The sequence below is a fragment of the Octodon degus genome, unplaced genomic scaffold (assembly GCF_000260255.1).
Source record: "Octodon degus isolate 3935 unplaced genomic scaffold, OctDeg1.0 scaffold00076, whole genome shotgun sequence".
NCBI lineage: Eukaryota > Metazoa > Chordata > Mammalia > Rodentia > Octodontidae > Octodon > Octodon degus.
The window spans coordinates 8,967,253-8,978,541 of NW_004524652.1; the positions used below are offsets into that span (position 1 = coordinate 8,967,253).

The window sequence follows — 11,289 nt, forward strand, 5'->3', positions numbered from 1 at the left end:
CACACACACACACACACACATAAATAAATAAATAAAATTAAAAAAAAAAAGTGATACAAAAAGCAATTTAACCTTGTGTTAGAGGGCACCATTTTAAGCACATTAATTAGCTACCATTGTGCTATAAAACTGTAATGCCCCTGAACCTAAGACACAGAGCTATATAAACTTATAGTCAGAACTCCCAGGATGATATATTTCTTGAGTTCTTGTGTATTTTTTAAACTTACCAGTCTCTTAACTCTCTATTATCCTATTACTATTTCTCCATTCTCTTAAATTTTATCTTTCAATTTGATGGCAATATGAAAATCATTTTTTAAAAATGAGTACAGTGATATGTAAAATAAAGGGCTCCAAGAACCAGGTGTGCTGGCCCACACCTGCAATTCCAACTCAGGAGACTAAAGCAGGAGGATTACAAGAGTTCAAGGCCAGCCTGGTGACATGGAGATCCTGTTCAAACAAAAAAAAAATTCTGGGCAGTGATGCCAGCATTCTTCCGGGCTGAGACATGAAAACTTCAACTTTAAGTCCAGTCCTGATAATGTAACAACTTATCAGACCCTTGTCTCAAAAATTAAAGTATTAGGATATAGTCTCATGAAAACACCCTGGGTTCCGTTCCCAATACAAAAAAAAAAAAAAAAGGATTTCAAGTATTTACAACAGAGAATATTTAACTACTGGTAATACTGCTGGATAGTCTCTCAAGGTATTATTTTCAAAAGGACTTTTTTTCCCCCGTTTTTTTGAAACAGCACCTGGCTACACAATTCAGGGGTTGCCTTGAACTCATTATGTAGCCTAGGCGGGCCTCAAACTCAGATCTTCCTGCCTCAGCCTCCTGAGCGCTGGGGTCACAGGCATACACCACCACACCCAGCTAAGGACAACATTTTTTTTTTTTTTTTTTTTTTTTTTTTTTTGTGGTACCAGGGAATGAACTCAGGACCTTCTACTGAGCTATCTCCCTGGCCCCGACAACATTCTAAAGCTGTCACATACTTAATAAAAAGTTCTATTCATTTATAATTATATCATAAACAAGCCTCATGCCACAAACTCATTATAGAATGACATCCTATTCAACCCACAAAATGTAGTTTTTCATAGCATGAAATTATTTTATAGCCACTAGACTGAACTTCAATGTGTAAATTATAAACAACCTACTTAAGAATCTTTAAAAAGATTCTTAATTTTAAATTTTCACACAAATACAATCACAAATAATTGTCAAAAGCCTAAAGTCGGGGCCGGGGAGATGGCTCAGTGGAATAAGCGCTTCCCCGGCAAGGGGCCTAAATTCAATCCCTGGTTCTGCCAAAAAAAAAAGCCTAAAGTTTACAGCAGCTAAGGGTTAAGGTGAGTTTTCATAAACAACTCAGATTCATAACAATACTAAATCATTAAAGATAATAAAACCAAGAATTTAAGAGTTAAGTAGTTTCACAATAAATATGTATAGAATTTAGGATTTTTTTTTTTTTTTTTTTGGTGGAACTGGGGATTGAACTCAGGCTCTTGCGCTTACCAGGCAACCACTTATTCTACTGAGCCATCTCCCCAGCCCTTTAAATATGTATAGTATTAAATGTCTCAAAAACAAAGAAAATAAGATCAATCTATTTTTTGCAAGCCAAACTCAAGGTTACAAAAGACATCCTGAAGGATAAGAACTGTTACTGTATACTCTTCACACAATATGATCTTGCTTATGTATTTGCCAGTGTGGAAATGTTACTTTTAGCAAGTACCCTAATCTCCCAAAGTTTGGGCACTTTCTATTTTGTAAGATTTTCTAACTATATTTTCACACTCTAAAATTCTATGATTTTAGGGAAAGTATCTTAAAAGCCACTACAACACACATGCCAAGTATAATGGCACACACCTTTAATTCCAGCTACTTAGTAGGCTAAGGTAGGAGGATCACAAGTTCCAGGCCACCCAAGACACTGACTCAAAAATCTTTTTTTAAAGGCTATGATGCAATACTTAAGGGGCAGAGTACTTGCCTATCATGCAAAAACCTCTGGGGTCAATCCCTAGTACTTCAATAACAAAACAAGCAGGAGATTTAGCTCAGCAGCACAGGGCCTGCTGGTCAAATGTGAGGTCCCAAGTTCAATTCCCAGTACCAAAAAACCAAAACAAACAAAAACAAAAAACAAAACCCTTCACACAGGTATCATATCTCATTTTGCTCATTTTGCCATTATGCTCACAAAGACTCTGAAATCATGTACACCAAATTATAACAGTGGTCATCTCAAAAAAGTATACATTGTTTTAATTCTTAAGGTGTTTTTGTTTCTCTGCAGTATTTTTTCTACAAAGAGTAGTTAAAACTTCTTATTCTAGATAGGCATGATGGCACACACTGTATGCTGACACAAAAAGACCCCAAGTTCCAAGGCCAGCCAGCAAGACCCTATCTCAAAAAGTTAAAAAAAAGGCTGGGCATGGTAGCTCATGCCTGTAATCCCAACACTCAGGAGCTAAGGAAAGAGGATTACTACAACTGTGAGGCCAACCTGGGCTGCACAGTGAGCTCAAAGCCAGTGTGAACTTACACAGCAAAACCCTGTCTCAAAATAAAGGTCGGGTTGCAATGCACATAACCAGAAAACCATGAGCAGAAATTGGGAAAAAATATTTAGTGTGTCTTGTACGGAATCCTCCAAAAAATGTGTACATCCTGAAAAGAAGAACTTGTATAAATATTTTAACACTAAATTTTATAAGACTAATGCATGTTTCTTTTGGTTTGTACAATTATAAGAGGTGCTCAAACTGGTGGCCATTTGCTTCCAGGCATTTATTAGTATGGGGAACTGCTGTACTGTCTGTATTTTTTTTTTTTTTTTTTTTTTGGTTAGATTCTATGTAGTGATCACTGAAACGTCATCAAACATAAATCTAAATCAACAATTTCAAAAATTAAAAACTAAATCAATACATTTCAAAAATCAAAATGCATCTATGAAATAAACATATTGCTTAGTAGACTTAGTGAAACTTTTTCAATAAAAATGTTATACATTCAAAAAAAAAAAAATGTCGGGAGATACAGCAAAGGAGATTGTAAGATTTTCTACTATATTTGAAACCTGAATTGAAACTGTAGGCCCACTAAAATAAACAAATACGTCATATTCAGGACTATAGATGAGTATAGCCTGGGAAGCCTTGAGTTGGTTCGCCTTTGTTCAACGCTCAACATTATTTCCAATTGTAAGTCATGCTAGTAAAGCTAGATTCAAAAGTGTCTACATTATAGATTTAAATTTTACCATTTAAAGATTTCATACTAGTGTCATATTCACTGGTGAGTAAATTTTCTGAGAAAAAATAGCCCTACTTCTGAAGTGTTCAGCATCTAAGGCAAAAGGACTTTAAGACAAAAAGTCCATATTTTTTGTGGCACTTGCTAAACAGACAACAGTAGTTACCTCTTAAAACCTCAGTATGATTAAGTCATAGATGACCCATACATACTTCCAAAAAATCCAAATACTTTCAGCTACAAACAGGTAGGCTTGCTAATAAACTCTTACTTTCCACTGACCTTGTTACATTTGACTTAAGCATGAAAAAAGAACTTTGTTCACATTCAACTCTTTATGCAATATCAAAATACTATTACTGGGGCCTGGGCCTAGCTCAGTCCTTTAAGTGGCTGCTTCCACAAAGCTGTCAGCCTCAGGTTGCTGGAGTTTGAACCTCACAACTCTCCCTCTGGCCAAAAGTGCCCTGAAGGCATTCGAGGAACCAAAAAAAAAAATACTATTACTATCCAGACAAAATAGAAAATTGCAATCCTAGGGAAAGTGTAAAACTTTAAACTTTTCCTTCAAGGTAAACACACACACACACACACACACACACACACACACACACAGGACCCCCCCCCAAAAAAAAATTATGTCCTCCTTTAAGTTGAAACATATGGCTACTAAATAGCTATATTTGCTGTGTAAAATTATAATAACATGATACAAGTTTACATTTAACTAAAATAGGAACACCATGACTGAGCCCATAAACGTTTTCACTATGTTTCAGAGTACAAAATCTCTAAGCAACTACAGGATGACTTTTTTTTTTTTTTTTGTATTTAGGACAGGGTCTACAGGGTCTCACTGTGCAGATCGGACTCGGCCTGATCTTCCTGTTTACAGCCTCCCCCCAAGTGCTGGGATTACAGGGCATGACACCACGCCCTGGGGGCAGACCAGCAGGCAGGCCTGGGGATTGAACTCCTGGCTCCTGCGCCATCTGTTAGACTATTTGGCCAGCCCTCAGGAGGACTTTTTTGACAAACATAAATTAAGTATTTATTGTAGGATTTGGCCCAACATTTTTTTCTATCTTTCTTTCAAGATAAGAGTCCTCTGTAATGCAGGTTGGCCTTAACTTCAATTCTCTCTCCTTAGATTCTAGAGTCCTAGAATTAGAGTATATATTCTTTTTTTTTTTTAATTTTATTTATTTATTTATTTTTTCATTGTGTGTGTGTGTGTGTGTGTGTGGCCAGCTCAGCCCACCAGGGGGCGGGGCTGGCTGGCATGTGGTGCTGGGGGATTGAACAGCGGTCCCTGTGCTTTGCCAAGCTTGTTCCAAGTAGGTGCTTTAGACCACTGAGCCATTAGAGTATATATTCTAGAGGAGCTTAGAATAAGGACAAAACTACGTAAACTAAGACAAAAACAAAAGCAAAAGCATGGCTCTTTTATTAACTGCCATGTGTAGTTTGCTACTAATGAGTTTAATGTCAATTAACTTTTCTGATCTAACTTCAGATTAGTACTAACCTAATGTGTATTAGCAGTGTGTGGTATTCCCACAATTAGGGGACCACATAGTCTCCTAATGGACTATGTCCATAGTCCCACAATTTGGGAGGCTGAGACAGGAGATCACCAGTTCAAAGCTAGTCTGGACTGCACTTCAAAACCCTGTCTTTCTGTAATCCTAGCACTCAGGACGCTGAGGCAAAAAGGTTGACAAGACTTCAAGTCTGGCCTGGGATACATAGAAGACCTTTCCTAAAAAAAAGAAAAAAAAACCAAGACCTTGTTTAAAAAATAAATTATCCACACTCACACAGAGAATGATTTGACAGAGGATCATGCAGTTTAAACCTTATAAATTACAAATGGAAGCCATGAGTAATTAATCTAGATATTAAAAAAATGGATACTTAACTCTCCCTCAAATCTTTGCTCAACTGCTAACTCTTCTAATCCACTTACAAATGCAACTCATTCTCTTTCCCAATATCCCTAGATCCTAAATCTGACTTCCTCCAATCCCAGTCTTATCTAACATTATACAGAATACTGACTTAAGGTCTTACGTACTGTCTGCCTAGTAGAATCTAAACAGTCAGCAAACAACTATTTTTGTATGACCTACATCTACGTTGTACACAGATGTTCAGTAAATGTGTTAAATGTAGATGTTTTAGGCCCAGAAAATCTCACTACTTTTTTTTGGGGGGTGGGGGGGCAGACAGGGGTTGAAAAAGGGTTTCCTTATGTAACTCACTCTGGCCTTGAACTCACTACATACCCCAGGATGACCTCAAACTCACTATGTAGCTCAGGTTGGCCTCAAACTGGAAGCCATCTACCTGTTTCAATTTCCTAAGTAATCTCAGCTCTCAGAAGGCTGAGGCGGGTGGACTACAAATTTGAGGCTAGCCTTGGCAACTTTGAGATTATATGAATTTTTTTTTTTTTTAAAGGAGGATGCCAGCATGGTGGCACACAGTTGTCATTGCAGCACTTGGGAAGCTGAGGCAGGAGGATCACTGTGAGTTCAAGGCCAGCCTGAACTACATTGTGAAACCACACCTCAAAAGGGGGGAGTAATTTTGGCTCAAGGGTAGAGGACCCTGAGTTCAAACCCCCAATATCACTGAATCTGGTATCCAAAAAATACTAATGTCTTATTCGAGTTAAGAATAAGATAATTACATTGTAAACTCATTATTATAAAAAAAATAAGGAAAGGGTCAGAAATAGTCGTACTGTACGTGCTTGTGATCCCAGCACTTAAGAGGCTGAGACAGATTTATGAGTGCAAGTCAGTCTGGACTATATGGGAGACCTCCCATCTCCCCCAAGCCCCCTCAAAAAAAAAAAAAAAAACCTATGGAGAAGGAACTGCAAAAGGGGAAGAAACATGAATTAACCAATGATGATTCCTAGCAAATTACACAAAAAATACAAACGTATAAGATGTTAAGTTACCAGAAATAAGTTGGTCATAGACTAATAACATGTTTAGATGAAAGGTAAAAACAAAAAGACCAAAAAGTGTTAAAACAGTTCCTCTCATTTTCCTCCACAGAAGTATCAGCAAAACAGATGAACTATGTCTCTTCATTAGTAATATTGATTGGAGGTTTGAAAGCATCCTCATATACTATATCCTCACTGAATTCTCATAGAAGCCAAATACAAACTCAAATATAAATGAGGCAACTAGCAAAAATATGTGTGAATTTGATATTAAATGAAACTTTTCTTTTGAAAAATCCCTACAGCATCTGACAATCCATAAAGAAACTGTCCTATGGAAGAGCCACTGTCTTGGCCTTGAAAACCTTTAGGTGTTCTGAAGAATGCGGCACAGTTAGCAAATGCCATAAAAAACTACTCCTGGGAATTTTCTATCAGGAAATAATTACATCCAAGCAAAAAGCTGTAACTATAAAGATGTTCACTGGAGACCAGGGAGATAGCTCAGTAGAACAAGCACTTGCTGGGGAAGCACAAGGGCCTGAGTTCAAACCCCAGTTCTGCCAAAAAAAAAAGATGTTCACTAAACCAACTGTGTAAAAGCAAAAGTAGAAACCCAAAATTCAACAGTGAAGCAGAAACTTCATTTAATAGATCAGTTATGGATCAATAAAAACTTAACAAATCTACAATACAATGCTGATCACAAACAATATATACTATCTCTACAACTATATAAAAATAAAAAAGTAAAACACAAAAGAATAAAACTAAGGTTAAAGCAAATTCAAAATTTAACCATGAGGTAACATTATTATTTCCTAAAATAAAATAGCCACCTTCAAATATTAAAAACTGAGAAAGTTATTCTTCAAACAAATCCATTTACAGACAAAAACCAAGTCAAAGCCAGGCATGGTGGTGCACACCCGTAATCCCAGCACCCAAAGAGTGAGGCAGGAGGACAGTTATAAATGAGACCAGCCTGGGCTACAAAGTGAGCAAAGCCAGCCTGAACTGCAGAGATCTTGTCTCAAAAAGAAAAACAAACAAACAGGGGCCAGGGAGATGGCTCAGTGGAATAAGTGCTTCCCCGGCAAGCGCAAGGGCCTGAGTTCAATCCCCTGTTCCGCAAAGAAAAAAAGAAAAACAAACAAAAAAGTCAAATGTGCAATGTTACTTAAAGCAGGCATAAGATTCAAGATTTTCAGGGGCCAGGGAGATAGCTCAGTGGAATAAGCGCTTCCCTGGCAAGTGCAAGGGCCTGAGTTCAATCCCCAGTTCCGCCCCCCCCAAAAAAAAAAAAAAAGATTCAAGATTTCCACGCATAGTTTGCTACTTCAAACATGTCAAAACTAGCACACTTCTTTCTTTCTTCACCCTTACTCCCAGAATCATAATTGCTAAGAACAAAAACTAAGTGAGGACACTGTAATTTACAAAAAAGAAAAACAAAGTAACAGTAAAGTAACTAAAAATCAGAGGGCACAAGCCTATAATGCCAACTTAGGAGGCTGAGGCAAGTAGATCACTGTGAGGCTGAGGCCAGCCTGCACTACAGAGATGTCTAGAACCAAAACAAAATGCAAAACAAAAAAACCTAAAGCAATCCTATAACTAAGAGCTGTATAGAATAAAACTTTACATCATATGAATCATTAAGCTTTAAAGAGCAGGGGGCCGGGGAGATGGCTCAGTAGGATAAGCGCTTGACTGGCAAACGCAAAGATCTGAGTTCAATCCCCGGTTCCACACAAAAAAAAAAAACTTTAAAGAGCATTATGTCTACCTAAAATGTACCAATACAATTTAGAAAATGCACACACAAAAAAGGGAAGAACTCCACTTTATGTTCAAGTAAAAGAATTTAACGTTGTTTGCTTGCTACAAGGCCTCACTACGCAGCAGCTCACCTTCAAGCCTCCCCAGCTATGGGATTTGTGCACCACCACGCTCAGACGAGGTGGCTGGCTCAGAGTGCTTGGGGAAGTCTGGCGCTGCAGGTGGTGCCAGAGATCAAACCATTACCTGCACTTGCCTAAGCAGGTGCTTAGTCCAATGAGCTATCTCTCTGGCCCGAAGTAAAAGAATTTAAAGCAAGAATCTAAAGTAACCTTTAGTATTTGTAAAGCATAAGTAACAAACTTTTAACACTAAAATATCCCTAATATTTTTGACCACTCAACCTACTCTGGAGCAAATTCTTTGTTATAAGCTAACTATTAGGCCTAAAAAGAGTTAATGACACTTGGGAACCTCAGTTTTTCAATTAGGTGAACAGGTTGAATACATCTGCCTGATTTTTTCCTGATACCTGAAAAGAAAATAAAAACCAAATGTACCCTTTTCTATCAAAATTTTATTTTAATTTTTCTTGTTATTGTTTTTCACCAAATGTCACTGAAAAGGGGAAACAAGTTACAGAATGGTGTAACTTGGATGCTGATGACCTGAGCTGGGAAAATGATCACTACTTTTGACCTAAATGGACTACATAGTACTTGGAGTGCTTGGAACAAGGCAAACCTGGGAGACTCGCAGGAGGGTTAAAAAGCTAAAGCCAAGATGTTACCAGCAGCACAATTCCTCAAAATCCAGTGACTCATCTTGATGGGTTGCTACTTCTAATGTAAATAAAAATTATTTGGAAATGGACTGTGAAAATGTTTCCAAAAAGAAAACTCGGTGCATGAAATATCTCCTTATCCCACCACCGAACTCCTGGTTGTCTATTTAAAGAGGACACTGGTCGCTAGTCACTGGCCCTGCCAACCAGGCCTCGCGAGCCCTGAGAGAGGCACTAGTAGTGCCTGCAACACTGATGGACGGGGCAGAGGAGAAATGGACTTGCATGCCCTTGGTAAGCTCTGGTGACACTCCCAAGTTAAGGACACCGGCCACAATGGAATGGAGTTTATCGGCAATTAACTGCTTTTCCGTGTAACACTAAGCATTTTCTTAGTTCGAGAAATGCGAACTGACAGCCACCCCCCACCGGTCTTCCCGCACAAACACACCCTCCGGAGTCAAACCCTTTGAGCCGGGACTACACCGGGCCTCCAGCTTCTCCTACAACCTGGGCTATGAGGAGAGAAGGGGCAAAGACCCAAGTAAACACCAGCATTTCTACCTTCGTGTCCTTTGCGGCAGCTCCTATCCCCTAAGAATTTCAGAAATTGGGGCGCAGGCTAGGGAAAAATGCGCTGCAAGCGTGCCCACTCCCTACCGCCGCCCCCATCTCCGGCGTCCGGCCATCGCCCACCGCTACACGAAGGCGCCTTTTCCTCGGCGGACTCAGAACGGCAATGCGGAACGGCCACCACCCGCGCGCCGGGGACCTGGCGGGTAAGGAGGGAGGCGGAGAGGGAGCCGGGCACTCCCCACTCATGCCCAGGTGGGGGAGGGCCGAACGCTGCAGGAAACTGCACCGGGCCCGGCGTTCCACGAGAGTTCTGGAGCCCTCGCCGCTGCCGCTGCCGCCGCCGCCGCCACCTTAGGAATACCGAGGAGGGAGGACGGGAGGCCACTGCCCATCGACCTCACTCAGTCCCTTTCCCTTCTCCGTGGGCAGGGAGAGCGGGATGGCAGTGGACGCGGAACGAACGCTGGATGAGCTCTCCACGGGGGACACAGGGTCGCTGTCTCTGCTATTCCCCCTCCCCACATTCCCCAACCCGGAAATCAGCATGCTTCAGCAAACACGACCAAAACCTTAAAGACCCCTCCAACACTCAGATTTAAGCTGGTGATGGGATCAGCCCCCACACACATGGGACGGGGGAGGCTTGAGGATGGTGGAATAGAGGCTGACAACTGCCGAAGCGCGTGAACCCTGGCACACACTGACATCGAGGGGGGGGCTGCCCGGTCCCTCCATCTTGACCGTTTGGGGGAGGGGGAGGGGATGTTGCATGCGGGAGGCTGGACATGGCCTGACAATCCCGGAGGAAGCCCGCAGCGCCCAAGCGCAGCCCGACCCGAGCTCCAGACCCGAGCGGGGACCCCGGCCCAGCCCCCTCCGCCGGCCGGTCACGGGGCGGGCACGGTGGCGTGGACCGCGGGGGAGGGGACGCAAGGCCCCGGCTCGTCCAGGCCCGCAGAGAAGGGGGCTGGGACACCCACACCCACCTGCCCAGGCCAGGCCGCCCGCTGCCTGCGCCCGCCGCGGCCGCCGAGGAGGACGAGGAGGACGAGGAGGTGGAAGCCGTGGCCGAGGACGAGACTGAGGACGGTGACGGCGCGGCGGCAGGCGATGTGAGAAGGCCGCCGCTGGGCTTGCGGACACTGGCAGCCGCGGGCGGCTGCTGCTGCTGCTGGGGCTTCAGAGACATGGTGAGGGGCCCATACACCGGCTCGCACGCCGGGCGGGGACAGCCGACAGCCGGGCGCGCCGAGGAGACGCCGGAGCGCGGCAGGGACGCACGGGCGCCGAGCGGGGAGGCGCGCAGTAGCGCGGCTGGGGCACCGGCCGGGCTGGCGAGGGGTATAAGAAGGACGACGAAGGGGCGGGGAGGCCCGCCGAGACCGAGGAGCTGCCGGGAGCCGGGCCGAGACTCGCCGCCGCTGTTGCCGTTGCTACCAAAACAGTTTGAGGCGGAGGGAGGCGAGCACTGCGCGGAGGGCGGGGGGCCGGGGCCGGGCGGGGGAGGGGCGGCGGAGGGATACGCGCCCGGTCCCGCGCCGCCGCCCCGCCCGCCGTGCCGCGCCGTCCGCGAGAGCGAACGCCTCCCGGGCCACCTGGGTGCGGCGCGGCGACGAGGCTCAGGAGCCGTGGCGGGGCTCCGAGGAGCAGCGGACGCCGAGCGCATCAGGGGCCGGGTTCACCGAGGCGCCGGGCGCTGGTGCCAGGTGGGCGCAGCGGTACGGGAGGGGGGACTCTTTACCGGAAGTCGGAAGGGTCGGGCGGAAACAGAACGTGAGGCGGCCCGAAAGGGACACGTGAGGAACGGGCGCCGCGCTGGGCCGGGTTTGCGGGGTCGGGTGAGGGCCCGGCGGCCGGCCTGGCGGGCATCCGCCCTCCTTGAGGCGGGTCTGC

General features: G+C 43.9%; 1 protein-coding gene across 7 annotated transcripts in view; it reads right to left on the bottom strand.

The window, feature by feature from the left end:
- The window catches only part of Atxn2 (ataxin 2), a 140,199-nt gene extending 129,137 nt beyond the window's left edge, over nt 1-11,062 (bottom strand). For 5 of the 7 annotated variants that reach the window (XM_023720529.1, XM_023720531.1, XM_023720532.1 and 2 more), the window contains exon 1: nt 10,383-10,682. In XM_023720529.1, the coding sequence (XP_023576297.1) occupies nt 10,383-10,585 (203 nt within the window). In that variant the 5' untranslated portion in view covers nt 10,586-10,682. Of the gene's footprint in view, nt 1-10,382 lie in introns of all 7 variants that reach the window. The other 2 variants (XM_004635919.1, XM_023720527.1) reach the window with 1 other exon arrangement.
- Between the last annotated feature and the right edge of the window lie 227 nt (nt 11,063-11,289).